The sequence below is a fragment of the Corvus kubaryi genome, unplaced genomic scaffold (genome assembly GCF_017639235.1).
Source record: "Corvus kubaryi isolate FWS band 111438036 unplaced genomic scaffold, C.kubaryi_AGA036_p1.0 37300, whole genome shotgun sequence".
Taxonomy (NCBI): Eukaryota; Metazoa; Chordata; class Aves; order Passeriformes; family Corvidae; genus Corvus; species Corvus kubaryi.
In genome coordinates this window covers 14,885,164-14,912,037 of record NW_024581093.1, presented here as the reverse complement: position 1 = coordinate 14,912,037, position 26,874 = coordinate 14,885,164, and the positions used below count along the sequence as shown (strand labels likewise).

Below are 26,874 nucleotides of genomic sequence, written 5' to 3'. Positions count from 1 at the left end.
CTCCTCGACGGGCGGCGACAGCAGCTCGAACCACGCGGAGGCGAAGCTCGCGGGCGGCCTGCTGGCCCTGCCCGAGGACGCCCGCCCGGGCACCCGGCTGGCCACCCTGGCCCCCGCGCGCTTCGCCTCCGCGTGGTTCGAGCTGCTGTCGCCGCCCGTCGAGGAGTCGCCGGTGCGCGTGGAGCGAGAGAGCGGCGAGGTGACGCTGCGCGCGGCCCTGGACAGGGAGGCGGTGGCCGCCTGGGAGCTCGTCGTCCGCGTCCAGGAGCGCAGAGGTGGGTGTTAGACAAAGTCTGAGACGAAGTAGTGGTCTTGTCCCATCAGGGAGTCGGAGAACAGTTTGTCCCCAAGTGACAACAAGCATCTAACTGTGGTTTAGCAACAGGTGTCATACAGTTATGTTGTGGAATGTAGTTTGGGTCTTCTAAATCTGGAAATCATTAATATTAAAACACTGGAGGTGACAAGAAGTATTACGTAGCTTATGGAAAGTGTACTGTACAACTGTGTGAAAATGCTTGGAGCAGTAAGGTGTCAGTAGAATTTAAGTGTCTCATCGGTTAGAATTCTTAGTTGTTAGTGAGTGGTTGAGGCACAGTATGTTAGATACAGCACGCTTCTTACACACAGGTGTTTGTTATTAAAATGTTCCCATAGCTCTCCTCCTGTAAGTGCCTAACTTGAGGCATGCAGCTGAAGCCATTGAGTTTTGAGTCACTATTAAAGTTGAGCGCGTTTAACCCACAAGCATGATGTGGGTTTTGCAGGACTGGAGCCTTTATGTTTAGGTAGCTGTTATTTTATAAAAGCACCTCACGAGTTCAATGTGTGCCATTAAAATGGCATATCTGTGACATAAATTGTCATTTTTCACAAGCTCTTACTCAAGTTAAATGGAATAGCTAACTTCATTTACTGATTACACATACTGCTTTTAAAAATTATCTTTTCCTTTTTAATTGTCATCGTGGTTAGTATTTTTTTACCTATGAAAATACGGATTAGTTTAAGCATACTTTAATTTATGAATGGTGGATATCTCTGCATATTCACCATGTTTCTTTTTTAATTTCATGTTACTTCGGATTGTAACAATGTTCCAAAGTTTGCCCAGAATGAGTATTCTGGAGAAAATCTTGTCAGAAGAACGAAATTGGTTGGCCTGATTTCATCTTGAATGGGTTTAGGAAGGGTTTGGCATTATGTGACTTCTAGTGGTTGTGAAAACGATTAACTTCTCAGCAGTGCAGCTGCTCACAGTGATTTCCCTTAGCCACAGAGCAGCGCAGGCGGGAGAGATGAAAAGCTTCCCACGCGATTCCTTTCCCTTATCGCGTCTGTTTTCTGACTGAGGGGCAGCCCATAGGAGTGAGAGGCAGTTTATTCCTCGGTGTCTGTGAAATCCCTGAGGATGCCTGCAGGGTTCTAATTAGTGCTGACAGTTTCAGTGACATGGATACTTCTCCCTGTGAAGCAGGCTACATCGCTCGGGTCCTGAGGAGCAGCTCTCAGATCCTTCTCTCCTTCTCTCTGGGGTTTTGTCGTGCCTGTCGCTGTCGCGTGTTGGTGTCAGTCACTTGTGCTGGCTTTGTGCTGTGTTCCATCTTGAGCTTTGGCTGCACACCGAGAGCTTGATAGACCAATTTCCAAAACACAGCACTTTCTGTGTCCCATACCTGCTCCTCAGTCTTGAGCAAGGCTGCCTGCCAAGGGGAATGTCATTACTCCGAGGCAGTGACAAAATCCATCGGGTCAATCCGAGTGTGCTGCTGGGATGTTCACCCACTCTGTCATGTAGCTTAAGTTCCAGCCGTTTGTTGGTGTCACAGTTCCCTCTGTCAGGATCAAGAAGATGTTGTTAGAAAAGTGGTAGCTAACCTTGCCCCTGGTTACTGCTGGTCTCACCTTTGTGATGGTTTTTTTCTCTTATCTAGTCTGAATATAAAATTCTGAGATTGCCTGGAACAGAGCTTGTCATTCTGTCATGCCCGAGATTTCACTTCCAAGGCAGTGCTTGCTAATGCAATTCAAAAAAATCTGAAACAACTTTTAATTTAATTCCAGGGATTTTTTTTTCCCTGTCATGTAGTTTCACTAAGTAGTTTGGAGTGTTTTCCACTAGCCTGATAAGTTATCGCTGGTAGTATGTAGTAGTAAGAGAATAAATCTCTAAGAAATATGTAGGACTAAGTTCTGACTCTGAGATTAGGTAGACAGCAATTAATTGTGGACAGTCCAGATGCCATACTTTAGATAGTGGTGATTTGAAGTTTCTTGGTTTAAAGGAGATTAAATTCAAAATACATCTTATTAATACTATTATTTTCATCAGTTAAAGCTTAATAATGACTTGATACTTTCAAAACTCAAGTTGCAGAATGCTTATACATTCATTTTATAGGAGTTAAAATGCATTTAACATAATACTTTGAAACAGATTTAAAAGTTCTGTCTCTCTCCTTACAATCCAAACTGCAGTAATCTGAGAAAAGATAACCAAAGGGAAGGGGTAGGAGAAAGATGCCTAGCATAACTACGTGTTTTACTTAGTCTGAAATAGATGCAGAATATTGCAAAAGCTCCAGGAGAAAACAGCATTTACAGAAGTGAACTTTCAGGGTGAATTTAAGTGTGGAGATGGCTACACTGAATTTTGTTGTGAATAAAAGTGCAAGTTCATGTTCTTTCTCCAGTTTATTTACTTTCCTTTTAACATTTGTGGTCGCTTATTTTGCATTACGCTTAACCATAAGCATTCCAGTAGCTGTGGTTTTCTAGTATTAGAGCTTATGAGATCAGATATCCATTTATGTTCAAGTGGTATAAAGTTGTATTAATTTCTTCAGTTTTTTTTCCACTTTGTCCTATTCTTGCTGCCTGGTAACTGAGAACTGAAAATGAACCAATAATTAATTCTCTCATTACTCTCTTCTCAACCCAGGCACTGATGTCAAGGATAAGACAAGATGTTTAAATACTTCAGTATATAAAGTCTGCCCTCTTTTCCTTTATCTTTTCAATGTAGTTTCTTGTGATTCATTTGTAATGTGCACTTCATTACCTGCAGTAGCAAAGAGTGCTTAAAAGCATTGTGCCACAAGTGGTCCTAATGCATGTTTAGGAACAAGTGTTGATTTTTTTTTTTTTTTGACTGATGGAGAATTCTCAAAAAAGTAGCAAGAGGATGGGTATATGGTAATAAGACAACATTGAGCAGTTTCTTCCTAGTTTGTGACAGCTCCCATTCTTCAGTTCATAAGATGGACTGTGTTGAAGGTTCAGTCCTGTTCTTGAATTAACTTTTCTTTAGAGCAGTCCAAGTGGCATGTAACAGGCTGTGTGTTTGTTTATTTTTTGCCCTTCAGCCAAAATAGAATTTTAAATACTTTTCTGTTCATCTTGATTCTGTCCTGGGTAATCAGCACAGCAGTGTGTCCAGGGCTGGTGTTCCAGATGCAACCAGACCTTTAGCATCTCAATATCCAGATATCTTCCACATGTACATGACAAGGAAGGGTTTTCTCTCTCTGAGTTATTGAAGGTATGAGTTAAGTGAGCTCACTCCACTTGCCTTGGCAAGTAACTACCAACGTAACTCACTCCTCACTACCTGGAGTATTTCTTAGTAGACCATAGGCTTTGTGCTGATACATGTTTTCCTGTGTCAGGGGTAGCTTTGAGGGGCTTTTTCTGTATGAACAACTCTTCAGCATGCAGATTAGAGGGTTTTTGGCAAAGCTGCAGTCTAGCTCTAAGATTTTTGGTAGTGATTTGCACAAATTACCACTATAATTATTGTCATTACCAGTGCATTACATGCTGTGGTTACTTTGTGACTGGACATATTTTGGTTATAAATGTCATGGGGGTTTTTTTTATGTAGATGCCAAAAATAATCCTTTTAAAATCCTTTGAAATAACAATTTTGTCTGTTTTACTGCTATAGTAAAATTATCTGCAATCTGCAGAGGAAATAGTATGTTATTAGGTCTGTTTATTCACAGTGTATCTCTGTGGTTATTTAATACTTTGTACACTTTGTTTTATCATAGTTTTTGTTTTCTGGAGGCAGTAATTAGTCACTAGAAAGTAGCAACAGAAAAATCTGGACTTGTAGTGCTAAGTGCTTTTTTAATGGAATGGGTTCTCCTGTGCCTGTGGAGAAGTTTCAGAGCCTGGACAAGAGAGGAGATAGCGCCTTAATTGGCATCTCAACTTCAGGTGAGCTCTTATCCAGCCTAGATTTGAACACTGCTAGGCTGGGATCATCCACAACCTCCCTGAGCAACCTGTTCCAGTTTCTCACTACCCTCCCAGTAAAAGATTTCTTCCTAACATCTAGCTTAAGTTTCCCCTCTTTCAATTTGTACCCATTACTCCTTTTCTTGTCACTGCAATTCCTGACAAAGGGCTCCTTCAGGTACTGGAAGGTGCTGTGAGGTTCTGCCTTGACACTGGACAGAAAAATCAATCTCGAGAGCCAAAACCCCTTGAAATTAAAGTATGGCCTGGTAATCTTTACATTTTTCTTAATTAGCAAACATTTTATGCAAAAGAAAAAAAACCAAGACACAAACTTTACAACCCCAAACCAAAGGGAAACACTAGGAAAACCTCATGCATTAGTTTGAGCCATGAAATGCTAAATAGAATTCCAGAATTTCAGGGCTTAACATGTTTTTTGGCACATGGTTCTTGAGGAGGAGATTCCTCTAGTGACCCCCTTGATCACTCAGCCCTGAGTTACAGCCTTCAGTTAACCTTGCCTGGAAGGACTGATGGTTATGCTCACGTTTTTTTGTGGCATTTCAGGATTTTATGCCATTCAATTTATTGGGACACAATTTATTCTTCGCAAAAGCATAATGCTATTTTTAAGTTTTTACTCAGTGAGCAGAAGGTAAAATTTCTTAGACTGTCATACACATTAATACTTCAACGTGGGGTAGCATTTAATTTGAGAAGGAGCCATTATTATTCCATTAGTGCTTGGGGGAAGTGCATTAAAGATCCCACCTCTCTAATCCTGCTGTCTCAAGCTCCCTTGACCTTATTTGATCCATGGGCATTAGTTCAGTAATCTCCTGCCGTTCATTTTTTATCAGTGGATTCACTGAGGGTGATGTTTGACATGCCTTCCAACAGTTAACAGCAGTCACTTGTATTTTTAATATAGTTGTCCTGTTTAAATCAACACAGAGAGTGGAGATACCAATTTTAGTAATATTTTCACCTTGAAGGATTTCATGCTTGGAAGTCAAGGATCATCTGTTTTAATTTCATCTGAGGCCTTAGTCCCTTACTAGCTGTATTGATTCTGGGGGGATCATCCCTAAGAATTAAGTAGCTTCTCGGTGATGTTTTGCCTTTTACATTTCTTATTACCTCTTTCATGAATTACAGCTGTTAACAGTTACACTTCAAGCTGAGCTTAAGTTGAAATCATCATCTATTATCCAGCAGATGGGTTTCATTAAACTGCAGTGGGTTTCATGCAATTAAGTAAAAAAAAAAGTATGTTCTGTGTGCATTCAGAATAGCTATGGGTGTTTACAGGCTTGGAATGTTACTGATTTGTGGTAGAAAGGATTGTCCGAGGAAGCTGTGGAGCACCAGTTTGATCAGTCTGAATGTTTTCAAATTCTCTGCTTTCTATTCCAAGCAGTCAGATTAAAGTGAGACTGCTGTGACTTGAACACCAAAGCTGTTTAGATCTTCTGGCTGTTTATCATCTCAAAGATTCAGTTTCTGCAAAAGAAACAAACTTTTTTTTTTTTTCATTTTTTTCCTCAATATCTAACTAAATTTCAGCACAAATGTGACAGTTTGATAGAACTAATAAATTATGGAACATACAGGCCAGGTTGGATGGGCCTCTAGTGGAAGGTGTCCAGGCCCATGGTAGGAATGAGATGAGCTCTAAGGTCCCTTCCAGCCCAAATCATTCTATGATTCCATAATGATCCAAGGAAGAACAGCAGGCTCTCTTGGTTAGGCTACTGATTGTGGTGGCATTTTTAACTTTTTTTTTTCTTTTTTTTTCTGCCTCCTTGCACTGGAAAGACTACAGAGAAACAAGCTGGATTTTCCCCAAGAAATTCTAAGGGAAATTTCAAGAGAACTTCCCATCTTGCAGTGGCACAGTAGCTGCTCCTGCTTTAGCCAAGTGCTCTTCTTATGATAATGCTTCTTGGCAATCAATAGTAATTAATTAAGACACACTTTTTGTTATTTAAGGAGTCTGTTGTGATTATTAATTTGCAGTCATTATTTCACATCTGGGCATGCTTGGTTTCTCTGACTGCCACACTCTGATTGATGCCACCCTGGGAAGTCCCTGATAACATGGTTATCACCTTGATGTCTTTTAAATGGTTATTTATGCTAACATCCTTTCTGCCATGATCATTGAGCTCCTCTGATGCTTTCTTTACTTTTGTTTTCTGGTTTGCTTTAACTTCTATTTTAAAAGCCATATGATGGTAAGGAGCAGAGATGTGCCAGACTGTCATTCTTCTATCTGCAATAAAGATGAGGCATATTAGGAGGGAATGTGGGCTGTCCCCAGCTTGAGCCCATCAAAGTTATCTCTTTAGAAGGTTTATGTTTTATGAATGAGCTAACTACTGTACTTAAAAGTAGCCCATCATATACCTCAGGAATTTTCAGAAATGACAGTAGAGAAATGTTTGTGCATAATTGTCCTATTTTTTGGAAGGATATACAGTAGGACTGGGTACAATAACCAGTAGCTTTTATCTCATATTATGGTATGAAAAAGTGATTTCTCCTGATTGCAGCTAGAGGCTTAGGGCATTAAGATTTTTTTCTGAAAATGTATCTTCCCAAACCCTATGTCAGTAGGTATTTTACATGAAGACATATTATAGAATGAGGTTTTAAAATAGCACAGTATGATATTTGCAAGGAGTCTTCAAAACTTCAATATCCTCTCAAGCAACTCCAAAATATTTAACTTGCAGTAACCCAAACAAAAAAACCCTGAGTTTTCAAAAAACATTTGTCTGTTTAATGTAAGAGTCTTAGAAGTGGGAGCAACTTAAAAAACCTCCAAAACCATAAAGAAAAATACCAGCTTGCATACTTAATTTGCTGATGGATGTAGGGCAGTTTGTAATAGCAATAGTAACCTCAAGGCTTGCAAGACTTTTAACACTCTCATAATCTCCTTTTAAAAATAAATTGTAATGACCTGAAAATGCCAGGAGCAACCCAGCTTCTCAGCCATTATTGTTTAATCATGATAATATAATACCTCGTCCCTCAGTACATTCAAGGAATGTATAATGTTTGTCCACAATTGTAGAGACATGTTCAGTCAACTACATATTCTCTATTGTCATATTTTTAAAATCAGAATGTCTGGCATTGTCAGTTTTATCAATTACACTGATGCAGAGAAGCCTACATTTTTAATGAATATAAGGATTTTATTTTCAAGTCCTGTCTTTTAGAATTATCCATTGGATTTTTGAGAGAAAAGACAGTCATATAATCCTAATGCAATCAGAAGTCTGAGAGTACATTGGATTTCACAGATTGACAGCATCTTTTATAATTTGACATGGTAAAAAGAGATGGGTTTAGAGGCAACTCTGACCTACAGTATTTGAAATTGCAAACACACTGTTTCAGCAGGCATGATTTTCAAGTCTTGGTTTAACCAGAAGAGCCTTCAAAAGTTGCTGTTAACTGAATAATTAAGTATTAAAGCCCTTGCCTTCTTCCTGCCACCCTTTATTGGTAGGTGGGGGAATATTTTTTTTCTAGTTGCTGTATGAAATGACAGGATTTATCAGTCTGCAATATCTCTCTGCAATCCAATTAATCTTTATAACCAGCTGCAGTAGCAGGTTGGAGGAACTGGTTCGTGTTACTTTATGTTAAAACCCCTTCTCACAAAATTAATGGTGAACATCACAGAAGAGTTTACTGGATTCAGTAAAGCCATAAAGAACCTAAAGCAGAAGAGAGCCATTATCTCATCAAGCTATTTGACTGCTTTTTGTAATATTCAGTATGTTCTTCAATTTTGAGAAGTCTTTAAATTGAACTGTCCCAAGAGGTTCATGATTTTGAGAAGGCTTTCTGTTCCTAAGTTCCTCTATATATCTTAAATTTGATGTGAGAAGTGTAACCCAGTCTTCATAGGATATGAGTATTAAGGCTTTTTCCTATTTTGTTTGGTTGTTGTTATTGCTGTTTAGATGTTTTAGAAACTCTTTCTCTATTTTTTTAATGACTCTTTACCATTTATTTCCATTTTTGCTATGATTAAACTTCCCAGCAAGTTATCTAATTCTTTTCTGTTTTTTTGTTTTTTTCACAAAGGATGAAAATTGTGAATGATGACATATATATTTCCTGTGAGCAGAAACTTGGGCCAGCTAGTGTATTACCTTACCTAATGTGGCTGGATTTCAGAGCAAGGCAGTATAATAAATCCTTCTGTTTATCAGTTTTCGACCACAGATAGGCATGAAAAATAAGCAATTATAGATAGATACCTATGATGAGGTTTCAGCAGTGGATTATGAAGATCACTTTTGGTGATAGGGAAAGAATTTCAGTGCAGCAGCTTTTGTCAGTAATTTTAAGTTAAAAAGAAGTAATTCCAACTGGAGGGAATATCGGAGAGAAAAAAAGCAGACTTCAGGATGAGCTGCACTAAGAAGGATTTTTGATGATACATGAATTGACTCTAATAGGGAATTAAGCATCTAAAGTAGGAAAAACCTCTGGACTAGAGTTTATAATTCTAGTTTTAGTTTTCTGTATAAATTGAAAAGAGAGCTGTAGAGAGGGCTTAGATTTGATACTGCGAAGGGCAAATAAGTGGTGTTTACAAATACATGGGAAAAGCAATCTGCTTAGTGAACCTGTTTTTACATTAATTTTCATACTGAAGAAAAATAAGAGGAAAGATACTTTCTGGTTAAATAAAAAGATGGTTTTACCCTTTTGAATATGAAGTATTAGTTTCTATATGACTTTTAAAAATACTGATTTTTGGCATAAGATGCTCCAGTGTTATGTTACTGTCATGTTTATGATCAGCAAGGGCCATTTTGTGTTTTATCTCCTCTTGCTCAGTATCTATGAGAAAGCAATTTAAATTTTTCTTTTCTCTGAAGCTAGGGAAGAAAATCTGTCAAATGCAAAATCTGTGTGTGTGCCAACAATCTAATTAGCAGAACCATTCTTTGAGAAGGATTTCTTTTGAATGGATGACATTGTGTAAGGTACCTATGATATGCCTGGCTTGAAAGTCAAACATCTAGCATTTAATATTGAGGCAGTTTTAATTGGTGTCATATTTACACAACAGTTTGAAAATTTTTTTTGGGAAAATGAAGCCCAGGTCGGATTCCTGACTTAGGATCTCAGTAGTGGTTGACTTACACTGTTGAATATAGTCTCCACTGGTTGTCAGGGCCTGGTATTGGGAACAGATAATTTCAGTAGAACCTCTCTGTGTGTTTGTAGGACTTAACCCAAATCCACAGAGGATTATCAGTTTTAAGCTGTTTCTGCTAAGATTTGAGTGGAATTGTAACATATTAGTTCTCCCATAATGTAGCAATATTACTGCACATATACTACTAATAAAAACTATCCTTAATCATAATATATGAATGCAGATGCATGATAATGTATTGTTACTATTCATATAGTGATATATATATAACTAATACAGCTGTAAGGTACACATGGGGGATGTTTTGATGGACAGAGGCATTGAGACACCTGAACTATAGAGAGGTGAATATTTCTAAGATTTGTTCCATCCACTGTCTTGAAGCACAAATAATTTTCGTTAGTAAGGGAGAAAATTAATTTTATGCACCTTATTAAAAATGAGTTGAAATTCTGGCTTAAGGTCTGTTCTTTAAGGAAGCAGCTGTGCCAGTTACAAAACACAAGAGACTGCCTTTTGTAATGTGTGTGTCATGGTAATTACAATAAAGCAAAAACTTTACAATACTTGCTGTGCTAATTAGAATGTGGCGTTATGCTTGAAAAAATCATGTTCACAAACATATACTTTGAAATCCTTAATGCATTGTCCTGCTAGACATCCACATATTACATAGACATTATTGTTGCTGTCAGTCTCTTCATCACATTTGTTGTCCTCTGGCAAGTCCTTGTCCTGTCATGCTTCGGTGGACACCCTGATGTTTTTTCCACAAGTTGTCAGGTCACATTTGTAGGTCTCTGCAGAGAAGTACAGTCCTGTTTGGTGTTTCTGCTGTAGTTTTTCCTTTGATATATGGTATGCAGTCAAGGGAAAACTTACTTGCAGTAATTTTCCTCCAGACTGCCTTTATCTGGGAAATCATGATGATTTATTCAGCATTTTTTCTTATGAATCAGGTTGTCTGGGGTTGATGGAAGAAGATAATATACCAATAAGATGTGTAGGGTCATATGCAGTGGGAAATAGATGCTGGTCACTTAAAGCCATTACCTTCATTGCAGTTCCTACTGACTGTCCTAACAAAATTCTTAGGATTATTCACGTTTCAGAGGTAACCAACATATGGCTGAAAGCTTTGGTCTTGCCAAGATGTCAGAATTGCACTAAGGTCTCCTAACTGTTAAAATACAAGTACCTGGAGGAATATGCCCAGGTCCTTTGAGTTCTTGAGCAATAAAGTTTGTTAGAGCATGTGAGGATCAAACTTGGTCCTTTTGCACTTTTGCAGAGTTTTCTTACAACTGTTTCTCAGTTACAAATATGTTCTAAGTACCAGCATATTAATTTTCAGTGAATTGGCATTGGTTAAGTGACAAAAGTGGGATTTGTAACCAGATTTATTACTACTTCAATAAAAATGAATTATTCTTCAATTGGGACTTACTTTTTGATAGATGAATACACACGTGTTAGGAACTCTAGCAGGACTTGAACCAGAGGGAGTTCAGGGGTTGATTAGGAGAGTGGTTTCCAGACTCCAGAGAGACAAACATCAGTAACTGTTCTACTCCCAGCAGGGTTACCAAGGTAGCATTCAAATCCTGAATAGGTCTTGCTATTATAGGGGCAGATTTTCAAAGGTTCTTAACTCAGCTTCTAATTTAGTGCTGCTACTTTAAGCCCACAGTGTGCCTGGGCAGACTAGGCTAACAGTGGGTATTTACAAACTTGGGGCAGCTTCCACCAGAGCTCTTCTTTTGAGAAGAGACAGGCAATCGTGACATTAACTTTCCCTTTTGCAGCTATTTTGTTTGGACACCTTTTAATTAAAATCTTAGGAGTATTCAAGCAGTCACTGATTGCGTTTGGCACTTCTCATTTAGAGCTCCCCCTGGTGTGTGCTGCTGTGGTGTATTTTAACCTTGGATCAATGTCCAGCATGTTCCCTCCTCTGCATTTTCTTAAAGTATCTTGGACCGGCTGGCCTGGGACTTTTGAAACACACATTGACACGAGACATGTCTGTGTGAAACACATCTGATACTATTTAGTATAGTAATGAGAAGTAATACGCATGCTGCTGCTTTTGACATATTTGGGTTTTTCTAAAGTTTTTTTCAGCTTCTTTTGGCTTTTTTTTCCCTTGTTCTATACAGAGGAGAAAGCAAAGCAGCTGCTTTTCGTAGTCTGAGTGCTGAAGGGAATTATACCTGGGTGACTACAAGGGAAGTGCTACAGCAGAGTGGGCTACTGTGCTCTCACCTCGGTGTGTTTTATAGCAAGGGAGTTTGAGTTTGTCTTTGGAAACTGGCTTCACATGCACTGTTTTAATAAACATCTATCTAGAGAAGCTGACTTGAGCATCCTTACACCGGGCCTCCCAATGCTTCTGTCTGCAGAGGTGCAATAATACATAGCCCACAGGTTGTCTCACAGTCAAGAAGATTTTTTAAGACTTGGATGTACATGGTAACTGGGAATTTTGCCCTGAAAAGTGTCAGAACACGTGTTGCATGTATCCACGTTCTGCAGTGGTGCAAGGCATGTTTAATGGGCAAACCCAATACAGGTTCTTTTTCAGGAAACTGATACTTCTGTAATTTACTATTGTATAAATTAGGGGTTTTGCTGCAGGCATTGTTTTTTCATATGTGCTACTGTAAACTGATACTATATTCCCTGGAACATGAGATTCTGTGTATAGGGTGTAATTACAAAGAAATTAATTTGGATTTAACAAGTTACTGTCAATAGACTTTTTGTTGCTCTTTAGAGAAACAAACAAAAAAAAGCCATGTACTCACAGATTTAAAATAAAGATGAATTAGTACAGTTTTACAAGGTGAACTAAGAGAGCCTCAGTGATTATCCTGGGTGACTGCTGATTTTTCTAGTAAGAGAATTTTCTGGGTAAAAATAGAATGTACTTAAAGGTTGTGATGGATTAAGTCTCAGGAATGTAAACTAAGAAACTTTTATTTGACTTTGCCAGTCACAACACCAAGGAGTTTTCTCTACAATAGTCTACAAGCTGGTTGTTCAGAGATTGCAGATTCTGATATGCTGTACTAAACATGCTACGTGCCAGCAGACAGGAACTACTGAGTATGGAAAACTGAAGCTGCAAGAGGGGGTGCCTCGGTGGGAGTGGAGGGATGACTTCAGTAAACGCACACCTCACACAAAGGAGCAGATTTTAGTTGGAATGTCGATGTTTTTTGGAGGGGGATGTCACTCTGCAGTAGAGAGGGAGAAGAAGTACAGCAGTTCAGCCTAAGTGAACTTCCAGGGAGAATAGGTCTCCTTAGTAGCATAACCCTGTCTACAACATTAGATATTTTGGCAGCACTTCCTACTTAAATATATACTTAAATACTAAGTTGTTTGTATTGCTAATTAGTTTTAAATTAAAACTGGTAATTTTAGATGTTCCTTTTTGTATGTTGTTTCAACTCCTTTAGAGCTGTTTTGAAAATAAATGCATGTCTGTATGTTTTTATGTATGTATAAATAATAAATCAACACTTAAATCAAGTATTAACACCATCAACTTTAAAAATTCTGACTTTGCATCCATTATTAAACTTGTGGATAAGTCATGTTGTAAGTGTAGATGGCTGTTTTTTCCGGGGCCACATTCCAGGCTGGAGCAAAGTGCAGTGTCAGTTGGGCTGCCTTTGGAGCCACAGTGGGCGAATGCCTCACTTTTCTGGAGCCAGAGGCATTAAAGATGGCCTGCAGGAGCACTCAGCTTGGCTTCTGTAGCAGAATATTTACAAGGTCAGTGCCACTCTGCTGGAAGCCAAACTGGCCCAAAGGCCCAAGTTATATTCATACTCTGCTCCCTGATGTTACTGATAATTATCAATTAAACCACCCCCCCCCCTCGCTCCATCACTGTCTCATGTGTCTTTTCTGCCACCTTTTCAGCAATACTTGCCTGATGTTTATTGCTTATTAGGAGCTCTGCTCATGGGTTAATTTAATACTGGTGAAAGTATAATAAATACTTTTTTTCTCAATTTTTAAGGATCTTATGCTGTTGATTTTTGGAAAATTTGATAGTTCCATTTTGTGGTGGTTTGTTCTTCTGGATTTTGACTGTATGTATTTAATAGTATTTAAACTTAAATAGGAGTGAAAACTATATTAGGATTTCAGTGAAATTTATAGAAGGGCAAATCACTGGTTAGGGTAGATTGGTTAGAATTTTTTGGCAACATGTATTTAATTTGCAAAACTCAGAGTTGCTGTAAATTTGTGTAAACAAAATATTTGATGCTTTTTTTTTCTTCAGAAAAAAAGAAAAAACTTTTGAGAAAACAGGTATTTAAAGTTTGAAAATTTAATAACTTGTGATTTTTCTTAAGAAGAGATTTTAGAAAAACATTATATAGGTGGCCCCAGTCTTGCAGTTCAGCTGGTTAATTCTTCCCCACATTGTGTCTGGATGCTGGTCATTCCAGAACAGCTTTAAACTCCAGGTTTTTCTGGATTATGTGCCAACAGTATTGCAGTAAGTGCACACTCAGGTTGTGATAGGTTTCTGTTACTCTGAGTGCCATGAAGTAGCTGTCTAATTATTTCTTCCTTTTCCTGAGACCTTTAGGGAAGGATTGGTACTTGGTGCACGTGTCGCTTACTGTGACAGACGTGAATGACAACGTCCCTGAGTGGGCCATGGAGCCATTCCTCTTCCTGGCTGTGGTTTCCCCTGAGGCTGCAGGAGGTACTGAAGTGTACAAGCTGCTTGCTGTGGATGCAGATGAAGGGATCCATGGAACTGTAGAATATTTTCTCTTGGAAGGTAAATTTTAACCCTCCCATTCCTGTGTAATATGCTTCACTATTGTGACTTTTTTATCCTCAGCATTATTTTCCCTTCCTCCTGCAAAAGGTTCATAAACCTTCAGCTCTGTGTGTGAGAAAAATCAACTTTTATTGATGGTTATGGACAGATTTCTTTGCAAAGTTGAGTTCCTGCCTATATATATCCCCGGGGGATGATGGGGATTGGAGCGGTCAGTATTCCCCAAGGCTTTGTCAAGGGAGTGGCAGTGGTGACTGTGTTTATGAGACAGCATGTGGAGGAGTAGTTCGTGGGGTGGAGAGGAGGATTCATGTTCCTATCCCTTCTGATTCATTTGTAACAAAATTTAAAGGTCTGAGTTGTGCAGAGCTAGTACAAACTCAGTGCTAATTTTTTTGTGTCTCCTTTTAAGAAACTTCAGTAATAGTTTGGAACTGTCTGGGCAGATGGGGAGCAACAATACCTCTCCAGCAGAGTATTTTCTGGTATGGGATACTTAGGGTCAGGCAACAGAAGTATCAGAGGCTAAAAGGAAGATGGAGAGAGACTATTTCCAAGAGCATGGAGTGACAGGACAAGGGGGGATGGCTTCACACTGACAGAGGGCAGGATTAGATGAGATATTGGCAACAAATTCCTCCCTCTGAGGGTGGTGAGGCCCTGGCACAGGTTGCCCACAGAAGCTGCCCCATCCCTGAAGGTGTTCAAGGCCAGGTTGGACAGGGCTTGGAGCAAGCTGGTCTCATAGCAGGTGTCCCCCCCTGCCCGTGGCAGGGGGTGGAATGAGGTGAGCTTTAAGGTCCCTTTGAACCCAAACCATTTTATAATTCAATGATAAAGAAGAGTGATAACTGTCTAGAGAAGTGAAATGGAATTTTTAAATGCAGTGATGAATGATGAATGTAATGACTGATTTCCAAGTTCTAAACAAACTTTTGAACTTTAGTGTGCATGCTGATCCTAAGTCAAAGCCAACTTGGTAATTGACACTGTATTCTCTCCTAATTTTAATCAAGTAAAAATGTTCTTGATGATGACAATTTTTGGACATGTTCCTTTTAGGTGGTGAAGACAGATTTGAAGTTGAGAAGGACACTGGATGGATTAAAACAACAGGTTTGCCATTGGTGAGGGACAAGGAATATTTGCTGACTGTAATAGCAGCAGATAAACTTGGAAGCAGAGGGTCTCCAGCCTCTGTTTCTGTAATTGCTGGATTTCGACCACCACAGTTCACCAACATGTCGTACTTTGTGTATGTTCCTGAGAGCTCCCCACAAGGAGAACCGTAAGTAACAGCTCAAAATAATGCAGTGAGGTTGTGTTCCTGGTTTTGACTTCTGTTTGATCTCCCCAAAGCCTTGGTATTGTTTGTGAATCATAACTAGGTACGGTGAGAAGCAATTTAGGTCTCTTAATAGAAGTGATCCAGACCAGTTTGATGATGTGTTTTTTAGTCACGCTTTTACAGGGAAAAGTGGTATTGAATAATTGTGCTTTCTTACTTTTTGAAATTATATGAAAACAATTAGTAGATGCTGATTGTGTCTTAATTTTCAAACCAAATGCAGAATACAAATTAGTACTGTTATGTCATGAAGAGAGATATCATGTGTGAAAGAATACATTATGTGTCAAATTTGGAGAAGTGACTTCTCCACCACGTGAAAATTGGAACAACCAAGATTCTTTTTCCTGTCTTCATCACAATGACAAACTGAGCTAAAATGAAGATGCCACAGAACTTTTCATTTTATTTCTCCATCCTTTGTCTAGCCATGTCAATTGAAATACCACAGAAAGTGTTAGTAACGTAAGTCCACCTGAATACTCAGTCCCTTCTTTTCCAAGCTGTTTTGTTCTTAAATATTTTGTCTTCCACTTGAATTGAGAATACTTTTGTCCAGTCAATGTGTTCCTTCTGTGGCAATTCAACTGTTACTCATATTGTATTATCTGTGGTGTTACTGTTCAGTCTGCAACATTGTTTTGCAGTGTCTAAATAACCAAGGACTGTTAAGATTTTAAAAAAAAATTAATCGTAGATAACAAGGTTTTTCTTTAAAACTGCAATGAAATTAAATTGCACAGGCATAAAAGAAATGGAATAACTGCAAAATACTATAGCATCTAGCAGGTACCTGCTGTCTCAGGTTCAATAATGTTTAGAATTAAAAATAAAATTATTCATAACTTTTTTATCACTCTTAGGAATAGGTTTGTACACCTCAGATGATAGTAGGTTAGTCAGTGGGTGAAATGACTTGGTAATATCCAAAAGGAATGAAGTATTTTGTGTGGTTATTACATCTGAAGAGGTTTGAATATACACAGTGAAAGCGTGCATGTTGTTTCTGTAATGTGTTGGCCAGAAATAGACATGAAAAATCATTTAGAGTCCTAAAGCTCTCATATTTAAATTGTGCCAATTACCCAAGTATGCAGGAGAACAGAGTTGTTGTCATGCACCAGATTTCTGGGTTTATGATTTCCCAATTAGAGCCTGATTTAAGGCTGCTGCTGAGCAGAGGAGCATTACCAAATCTTTCTCTTCCTTTGGTCTGCCTGTAACACCAATAAACTACAGCTGTATTGGCAGGCTGAGCTGAGAGGATACAAAGACAAAAGAGGCAGAAAAAGTTTTCTGTTGGATTGTTAAATATGCTCCCAGCATGGCCTTGAGATCTTCAGCGCTGACAGGAGAGGAGAGGTGGCTTGAACATGCAGCCAGGGCAGGGAGTTAGAAGGAGGGCAGAATAATTCCTGTTGGCAGGAATGCAGTCGTGCACTGGCTGAAACTGCCTGTGAGACCTCATCATAGGAAAATACAGGAGAAAACTAAATTGAGATAATGACCTACAGCAGTGTTGGCCATTGGTTCAGTGGTGCACCAAAAGGAAAGTGAGAGGACAGCAGCATAGGAATACAAGGGGGGAAAAAAGGAGTTTGCACAAAATGAGTTTGTGTTTTTTGACTGTACTTGTCACAGGATCACACATGTTGGTGTGTTATCCTGGGAGATGGAATTCTTTTTCTTAGGAAACCTGCCTGTTAAGGCAAGAGAACTTGAGAAATTAGTTTTCAGGATTAAATCCTTTAAAAATATTTAGATTTTCTCTTTTACTTCTTACTGTGGGTGTTTCCACTTGAAACCTTAAACACATTGGACTTCAGTGGAAAAAAGATAGTGCCAGATGAGCTAAAAATATATGTCCAGTGTAAGCTGTAACATACACTGCTGTTAGGGCCTGGCTTTTATCCTTTTGCAGTTATCTGTTGGAACTTTAGGATGGTATGACTGCAGCAAACTTACTGTGCTGTTATTAAAACAAATCTTTTTCATCTTGCTTTATCTTTTAGTTTCCTGCCTGAAAACCATCGCTACCATAGAAGGAAGTTGAACCAGGCAAATTCAGCTGCAGCAAAAATTAAATCCTCTGTTCCTGCATTTTTAATCCTTACTCTGTTCTGCTTCCAAGAATCCTGTCTTTATCTGTTTAACCCCAAGGTGGTAGAACTACTGTGTAACAAAATGCTTGAATTTGGTGTTTAGATACAGCTGTCACTGACTTCATTGAGGATGCCTCTGAGCAGACCTACAGGGTTGCACCATCATTTCTGATATGCATCGCTTTTGTCACATTTTTCAGAATGTTGTATTATGTCCTTGAGTCCTCTCTTTTTCTTGTTTTTTAATGCAGCTTTCTTACAGTCACTGCTGTGTCATATCAAAAGAAATCCCTGAGCTACAGTTTGCTCACTAATCCTGGGGGTCTATTCAGTATTGATCGGGCAACAGGAGAGCTCAGTTTAACTCGGAGTGTGGATTATGAAAGTGACCCCCACCAGTACCTTCTTTTGATCAGAGCAGAGGAGGACGGGGAGCAGTTCAGCAGTGCTGCTGAGGTAGGTGTTCCCCTCCAGCAGCCTGTGTGCATTTCCATTTTCCCTCATCCTTTTCAATTCTGTACAGATTCACCAGGAGCTCTCATTTCCATGTGCTGGCTATTCTGCTGCCTATTTTAAAAGTCTTTCTGTCTATGGGGAGATGTTGAGGACTGGTTTAGATACTCTTAGATTTCACCCTTGCAGGTGCTCTAAAGACTGTTTCTGAGGGATCGATATGCCATCCCATCACATATCCCAAGCCTTATCTGGTAACACATGGAAATGGATGTGGCCAAGTCAGACATCAGGTTTTGTCTTACTCTACCTTCATCAAGTATGATGTACATTTGAGATTATTCCACTCTAAAATAAAGGCAGGACGAAGAACTATTTGTTTCATATCAAGAACGCAAAGTGAACTTGTGAAACAAGAAAGTAATAAAAATTCACTGATATTAAAAGCTGATGGTTCATGGTATTTTAGAAAGCTGTTTGACAGCAAAAATATTTCTTAATATAGTTATTACAGTTATTTGAATTCAGAGATTCACTGAGCTAGGAAAAGCATGCCATATGAGTTTGTTCCTGCTGCAGGAAATAAGATAGAGAATGGGAGACAGAATTATTAAGGATCAAGTGTGAGGACACAGAGAGGCAGGGTAGCAGTACGCCAATGTAACAAACACTGGCTGTAGCACACCAGAGCCTGATAGTTTCTGTTGACCCTTTTGTGTACTACAAGATGAAGAATGGTAAAATATGGCTCAAAAGAGGATTATGAGATGATTTTACAAATATGTTTAGCCTAGAGGTAGTTTAACTTGTACCTGCTTTGCACTGATACAACCTCAATAGCTGACAGAGCAGCTCTAGTTCATGCATATCTGCTCTGTAAGGCTCATGGAAACACCTCTGCCTGTTGCTCTGTAATGCAGAATGCCTCAACCAAGTGTATCAAGTGCAGCAGGATGAGCCACCAGAAAGGCTCATTTACACACTCCTTACTGTTGGGAGTGTAAACTGTGCAACTGTGGACTGGTATTTGACCCAGGAATAAGAAAGCATTTGGGAAGACGTTGGAGGCAAAATTGTATCTCTTACTTGCTTTACCATAATCGCAGAATCTCCAGAGTTGGAAGGGACCCCCAAGGTTTGAATCCAAATCCTGGCCCTGCACAGACACCCCAGCAATCCCACCCTGTGCCTGAGAGCATTGTCCAAACACTCCTTGAGCTCTTGTCAGGCTTGGGGCTGTGACCACTTCCCTGGGGATCAGTTCCACTTATATCTGATTTGTGCTGCTGTAATTGAATTCAGAACCCGGTCTTGGAGATTTATACTGCTAAAATGTAATATGCTTGGCAGTAGAGTTTTTAGTGTTACAAATCACAGAAGTGTTGTAAGATAAGATAATGGAAAAAGGGTGCTTGGCAAGCAGATGGTCCATTTTCCTTTAAATTAGTAATAAGGAATAATCAATGGAGATGAAGGGTGAGTGGAAAACATTGCTGCAGGGTCAGGGACTTGGCAATTCCCGGTATCTTGGAATGTAATATTTCAATGGCACTCAGCAGAAAAAGAGCAATCTAAGAAGAATGTCTTATCCTATAGCTGCTGAAGATTTCAAGGATGTTTTTGGGAAATTTTTCCACGTGGTATTTCCAGAGCAATGAAGGTGTTCGCTTAAATCACTTTGCTGTTTAACATCCCCTTTCTCCATTAAGGTTTTGGTTGTAATCACAGATGTGAATGATTGTGCTCCCGAATTTCATCAGTCGATTTACAACAAAGTCGGTGTTCCTGAAACAGTTCCTATGACAACTGCACTTCTCCAAGGTTAGTGCTCCTGAAACCATTTATTACATTCACTGTATTTTTCTCCCTTACACTACTTAGAATTCAGTTCAGAAAGGAAAATTACCTGTCCCAGTGTGGGTAGTTGCAGCTTTCGGAAGGCAAATGGCACCTTGTAGAATCATGCTGTTTATTTACTACTGCCACAGCCCAAAAAATTTTGGGGGACAGGAAGGCAAAGGAAACAGATTTTCTTTGTGGGATTTTGAAGTAACAGAACTTTGTTGTGGTTGGTATTACAGCAGCAGGCTCATAGTAGCAGTCTTGCTACATTTCTTGAAGGAATAGAGTGATCCTGGATCAGAAGTTATGGACACCTCAGCTCACCTTCTCTGCCTGTCTCTGAGAGTCCTGTGTGGGCTTGCTGTAGGAATTTTGCTCTCTTGCATTAAAAGCCTCTTGTAGAGTTTAACTGTTCTATGTGAGGTTTCGTTTGGATCCTTGACAGGAATACTTTGCTTCTTCCCAATGGAAACAAGAACTTGTGCTTCAAGTGGTAGTGCTCTGTAAAATATAGCTGTAAAACAAATTTGTGTCAACTAAGCAGTTGTACAAGGGCCTTGTATTAGTCTTTAACCCTTACATAAACTTTCTCTAAATCTTGAGGGGGAAAAGGAAATTAAACTGCAGGAAAATTGCTTTTCCCTAGTAAATAGGATTTTATAGCCTACTATTCTGCTTAGTGGTTTATGCTGTACTAATTGTACTTTGTCAGTTACTGTTCTGGTAACTGTGCTTTTAGCATAGATTTTTGTAGGTTATTAATAGGATTTGACAAACACATAATGTGCATCAGTTGAATAATATATGTAAATATTCCATCCTTAATTGCACAGTGTGTGATCTCAGTGATTTTAAGTCAGCAGTGTAGGTCGGGTGGACATGAGAATACTTCTCTATGTGGGAATATATTCTTGATCGTACAGGACTCTTTAAATCCAGGAAAGTTGAGATCAAGTGTTTAAATTCTCCCAGAGAGTTCACTTTTGTTTTTTTTAAATGACTTATTTTTGAGTAAGGGTTAGTTCACTAAAAAGCACAGGGGACGGCATAGTTTTCTGGCTGGTTTCAAGCACCAAATCCTGCTACAGTAGTAGTAAATGTACTTATCATTCCAATTCACTAACTTTGATGTGCACAATGTCTTTCTCTTCTCATAGTGACAGCCACTGACTGTGATTCAAAGGAGAATGCCCAGTTGCTGTATTACACACTGAGCCAAGACTTCAGCATTACTTCTCACGGCACTATTTTTCCAGCAACACGGTTGGACTATGAGCGACCTAACCACCTTTATGAGTTCATCATTATGGCTGTAGATCAAGGGGAAGAGCCCAAGACTGGGACAGCAACTGTTAGGATCCATGTCTCAAATGTGAATGATGAAGCACCTGAGTTTTCTCAGACAATGTAAATACATATTCTTTGGACTCTGTTATCTTTTACTGTTGCTTTTTGTATTTTGGTTGAAAGGCTGATCACAGGATGGTAACTGGTTTGGTTCAATCAAAGCTGAGGGCTGGACTGACGAACGTGGGGGTGATATTTTGACTCTGAGGCTCTCAGTAAAAAAAAAAAGATAGTATATAGGCAATCTCTTTTGACAGATTTTGCACTTTTATTTTTTCCCCTATGTACTGAAAGATATGGTGCAGTAATTTCAGATTATACAGTTCAGGAGCACCCCTCCACCACCAAAGGAAATCAGGCAGAAAAAACAGGCAACAGAGTTGTTGCCATTAGCCTTCGTCCAGAGACATGGGGGAATTTTGCCTTTTAATTAGGCAGTTCAAACTTAGAGTCAGCAGTCTGCATCCCTGGTTTATAGTTGTCAAAGAAAAATGCTTAGATAACACAATCCTAAATGGCAACTGAATTACAAAATCCACAAGATAAATGCCAATAAGTGGAGTTCACTTAATTTCACTTAGTCCCATGCCCTACAAACTGTATGTATATATTTTTTTTCTTCTAAAGCTCCTGTAAGCACTTTTCTTCCATAGTTGGGACTCAGGAGCATCTGAAGCAATGCCAGAAGTACTGTAAACTTGCACAGATGTTAGAAACTTAATAATGGAATTTGTAGTCAGCCTTTGCACCAGCCTTCTACTCTTAAAAGTAGAAGTTGCTCAGAACAAAACCGAGGCAAAGATTTCAGTGATGCTAACCTTGGGGTTTAGCTGAACAAAACAGCAAAGCTCTGACAGTTCTTGTTTTATGTGAGGACAACCTCTGGCTTCAAAATCTTGTGTCTTCCTTTCTTTTCTAAACATTGCTTAGGAGATATGGCTTGGAAAATTTGATCTTTTGTAATTTATTGGGTCTCTTTATATTTTCAAATACTAAACCAGGGTAGGTTTCTCACTCTTCCACCAATGCCTATTTTTCATTTATTTATTTGTTTTACTATTCAGAGGCATTGAATATTATCTGCATCTGTTCCTAATATTTTAATCAGAAGCGAGTGATGTTATTAAAGATGCTGTAAACATATCTAACCAACTGGAAGCAGAAAATGTAGTTTAAAAAAATCCCTGACAGCTCTTGTACTTAAAGTTTACTGAAGCATATGATTAAAATTAATATTATTTTCAATTACCAAACCTTCACAAGAAGTTTTTCTGTTCTCTGTGCAAGAGCAGGGAAGCTACTGTTGTGTGTATGTGTAGATAGGCACTGGAATTGAATTCATCTCCTGGAATGCAAATTATCTCAAGTTTTTGGTTAATTAGGCTTTGATTTTGCTTTGTCTTTCCTGTTATGAAAAGAATCTTGAACCCAGAGGTAAATTTCAGACAGAACTTAGCTGAAATTTTCCATGAGATAGAATCATTGTGAACACATGTAAATTGGGGCCTGTTGAGAGACTGTTTGCAGTTAATGTTCTGCTCTGTGGCAGTCTAATACAAATCTAGGTGATGATGTTGTCCTTCCAGCCCTTTGTTTAAACAGATTTGCAGTTGAGTATAAACTCATGATTCCTTGCCATGAGCTTTCTTTCATCACAGTTATTCTTTATCTCAGTTATGAAATGCTTAAGGCAATCACTCTGTTTCATGTTGTCAGTTTTTACTTTCTCTTTTTTAAGAGATCTCTTCTGAACTCCTCTCTCCCTGTATTTCATGTAAAAAATTATCAGTATTACTGTTCAATTGCTTTTCAAATGCAGAGTTAAGACAGTGTCTTGAGGGCTGTGACTGAGCTAAACCAAAATAATTTACTTCTCTTACTTCATTGCATATAAAATTGGGGGAAGAAAAGAAGCTGTTTCTTATTCATTGAAAACACACATATCTTGACAACAAAAGTGAAAGGAAAGGTTTTCTGTGCATCCATTTTCTTTTCCTTTAATTTTTTTGCTGTTCTCAGTATATGGCCAGTGGGTCCATAAGCACTCTAACCCAGTGGTGCATCTGTATTATGTTGGATACAGTCAGCTGCAGTTCATTCTTGTGGCTGAGCTTTGGGATATCTACTGTGGACAGGCCTGGCGGATGCTTAGTCTGACCCACGCTCAATCCAGTCAGATAAAATAATAAATATTTGGGACTTTGCTAAAGCAGGGGGCTTTTCTACTCCAGAGAGCATTAAGCTTAGGCTGATAATGCCTCTTAAGAGCTTAAAATGTCAGTGATGTGTCTGGACTTGAGCAGAGATTTTTGTAAAACTGACATTATGCACATATCTTCCACATTTCACTCTCACCTTAGTCCTGTTGGGGCAAAGACTGCACTGAAAGCCTTTTGGGGGCTTGTGTCAGAAACTGCTATAACAAAAACTGCTTTAACTTAGCAAATTGCTTGGAAGTTTGCTTGGAGTCTGTGATTCATGAAGTTCATTTTTTTACATTAAAAAACCCAAGTGAATTCTGCATTTAGCACAAGTCTTGTTGTGCACTCAACTTCAAGGCTCTGGTACTGCTGGAAGTTTGCAGTGGGAATCTGTGGTGGTAACACCAGAAAGATGTGGATGGTTGGATGGATTATCAATGCTATAATTTCACTGCTTAACAAAAAAGCTTCCTATCAGTGTAATTTTATTAGTAAATTACAAATCCCTGCAGTGTCCTTTGAATAGGTAGGTAGTAGGTGTTGTAAAGCTTCATTCTCTATTTATTATATTGCCGTTTAAATTCATAAATGTGCTGTTGTTTGGGTTTTTTAACAGCTACAGGAGTTTTGTTTCTGAAGATGCAGGCCCAAACACTCTAATTGCTACAGTTAATGCTGTTGATCCTGATGGAGATGGTGTGACATATGATATTCTGTCTGGGAATCAGAAAGGGAACTTTGTTATTGACCCTAAGAAAGGTAATTATATATTAGCTCTTTGCTGCTGTGGTCATAATGTTGATTCTGTTGTGATGCACCTTGAATTTGGTCTTGTTATCAAATTGAATAGCATATGCTATCTTTGAAGCTTAATTTTAAAAGTGCAGGGAAAGAATGCATATACTCTCTTATAATAGTAAAAAAAGGGTATAGTTTCCTAAAATCTGTCTATAATTGACCTCTCTTACCTGTTCAGTGTTTGCTTTCAGTCCGTAACTTAATAGAGAGCATCGTTATAGATAACAGGTAGCTTAAGAGGCAGTAACTTAACAGAGAATGTTGTTATTATTGATAACAGGGTGACATTCCAAAATGTCAGACAAGTATCTGAATAGCATTTAATGTAGGAAACTGGACATCTGGGATTTTAAATGAGGCTTTTCCCACCCCATGCTTGTGTCAATGTGCTGATGGTGCTGGTGAGAGCAAATATTTCTTGGCTGAGCTCACCTGTGTTCTACTGACACAAAATGATGTGTTTGTAGGTGGAATGAGACTACCAGTTTTATTTCAGTGAAGGTAAAAGTATATAAGATGTGAACTAAAGAAGTATATTTTTCCTTTAAGGCTAAAATCATTCACATGACCAGTGTTACTTAGCTAAGAATGCTGCATGCATGAGGAAAAAAAGATGTGTGGAGAATACTTCGCAGTTTAAGGCATTTGTTCTGAAATGTCAATTTTTGCATCTTTTTCTTTTCAATAGTCACATATTTTCAAAATATGAAAAGAAATAAAGGTTCCCACCACATTGGTGTCATCATTAAAAAAAAAAAAAAAAACAGAAAAAGTGCACAAACACCAACATCTACGTAGGTTGGCATGATTAATAGGATTTATTTGCTGTTGATTGCTTGAAAAAACAGAAGAGGATGTTTTGAGACTGAAACAGGCAAACAAATTGAAATCCCATTGAAGGATTGAAGTAACTTAATTAACTTCAGTTAAACTACTTTGTATTTTGAACTGCAATCAAAATCTGAACTTAGATTTTCCAACGCAGAAGAGTTGAATATATTAGAAGGAGTAAGCTGCCCTTAGTTATTCCTTCACTTTATTTCATAGAGTTCACTTAACATGAAATTTTAATTTCAATGCAATCATGGTTTTGCAATATTAATGTTAGATTCTGAAATGCTCCCAAAAATATGGTCTGCAGGTAACTTGCAGGTGTTGAATCCTGACCTTGAGTTTACTATGAGCTCCTTTATTTCCTTTCTGACTTAAAAATAGGGGTGCAGGTTCTAAGAGTTGAATTTCTACAGATGCTTTGGCACCTGAAGAGGAACAATGTTTTTGAAAGTGTCTAATTGCTACAGGATTAATATATCTGACACTTCTGAAAATCATTTTTGTAAGAAACAGATTTTTTTGGTCAAAGCATCTTAACATTTGCTTGGTAGAATCTCTTGGGATTACCTCCACAGTTTTAATATAACAAATCATCTATCGGTACATTTATACTTTTTTGCCAATTAATTTTATAGTCTTTGAAACTTAATTTTAGGAACATCAGCATTTTTTCCAGAACACTTTTGGGCTTTTGTTTCTGAATAAACCAGTAAAGGTTTATACAGTGGCTTACAGCAGTTTCTTTTCAGAAATGATGTCAGGGGAATAGTCTGTACCCTCTTGAAGCAGAAATGAGGAGGTAAAGTGGTGAAGTGTCAAGGATAAGTGCTGCAGCTAAAACAATACATTTGCAACCAAGTTGAGTGACATTGATGCTGTGAAAATACTCTGTTATAATGACAATTGTGATTATTCCTGATGAATAACAGATGCAATGGATGGATGGTGTAGCAAAGGAATGACAGCCCCTTTCTGCAGGATCTCAGGCAGCTGTAGTCCCTTTTGCTTTTGTAGCACTTCTCTTTCTGCCAGTGCCTCTGTGTCCTGTCCAGCAGGATGTGTCCTGTGGGGAATTTTGAGAGTGGCAGAACAGAGGTTTCTGAGACTGTGCCTTTGTAGCTCAGTGCTGCTGTGACTGTGCTACAGGAAGGTAAACTTGAAGTGGTTTCAGTTGAGCTGTCCACGGCAGCTGCAGATTGATGAAAGCTATTATGTGCAGGTCAGCTGAGTTGTGGCTGTTGTCTGAGTTTGTTCTGTAGACATACCTGCAGACAAACCTGTTGTGACGTCTTAATTTTGTTTTAATATGGGACTGCAGTAAAAACAACATAGTTAAATTACACTGCAGCAGTGTTATGGTTTATTGGTGAATAGGTAAGCCAGAATGCTTTGTTGTCATGCTTACTGGTGAGAAGAATAATGGGAATGGGTTAATGCAGCCAAAGCCCACAACCTGTTGTTTTTACAGGGCTAGTTAGACTTCGTGCAAGCCCATTTCCTGAGCTGCAGGGGACAGAGTATGTTCTGAATGTCACAGCTACCGATGATAACGCCTCTGGAGGGCCCCATCCTCTCACAAGTACTGCCCAGGTTGTTGTGAAAATTGATGATGTCAACAACAACAAACCTGTCTTTCAGAAGGTAAATATATGAGCCTCTGTCATTTGTACTGGACTGTGTAATAAATGTTTTCATGC

At 38.7% G+C, this 26,874-nt stretch overlaps 2 protein-coding genes across 2 annotated transcripts in view; both read left to right on the top strand.

Moving 5' to 3' along the window:
- Window positions 1-286, top strand: part of LOC121664447 (protocadherin-16-like) — a 1,506-nt gene extending 1,220 nt beyond the window's left edge. The window contains exon 2 of the mRNA XM_042027755.1: window positions 22-286. Coding sequence (XP_041883689.1) covers window positions 22-286 — 265 coding nt within the window. The remainder of the gene's footprint in view (window positions 1-21) is intronic.
- LOC121664347 (neural-cadherin-like) overlaps window positions 110-26,874 on the top strand; it is a 60,478-nt gene continuing 33,713 nt past the window's right edge. Inside the window, exons 1-8 of the mRNA XM_042027606.1 lie at window positions 110-275; window positions 14,052-14,249; window positions 15,315-15,540; window positions 17,954-18,158; window positions 19,865-19,976; window positions 21,155-21,404; window positions 24,162-24,304; window positions 26,646-26,818. Coding sequence (XP_041883540.1) covers window positions 14,123-14,249; window positions 15,315-15,540; window positions 17,954-18,158; window positions 19,865-19,976; window positions 21,155-21,404; window positions 24,162-24,304; window positions 26,646-26,818 — 1,236 coding nt within the window. The 5' untranslated portion in view covers window positions 110-275; window positions 14,052-14,122. The remainder of the gene's footprint in view (window positions 276-14,051; window positions 14,250-15,314; window positions 15,541-17,953; window positions 18,159-19,864; window positions 19,977-21,154; window positions 21,405-24,161; window positions 24,305-26,645; window positions 26,819-26,874) is intronic.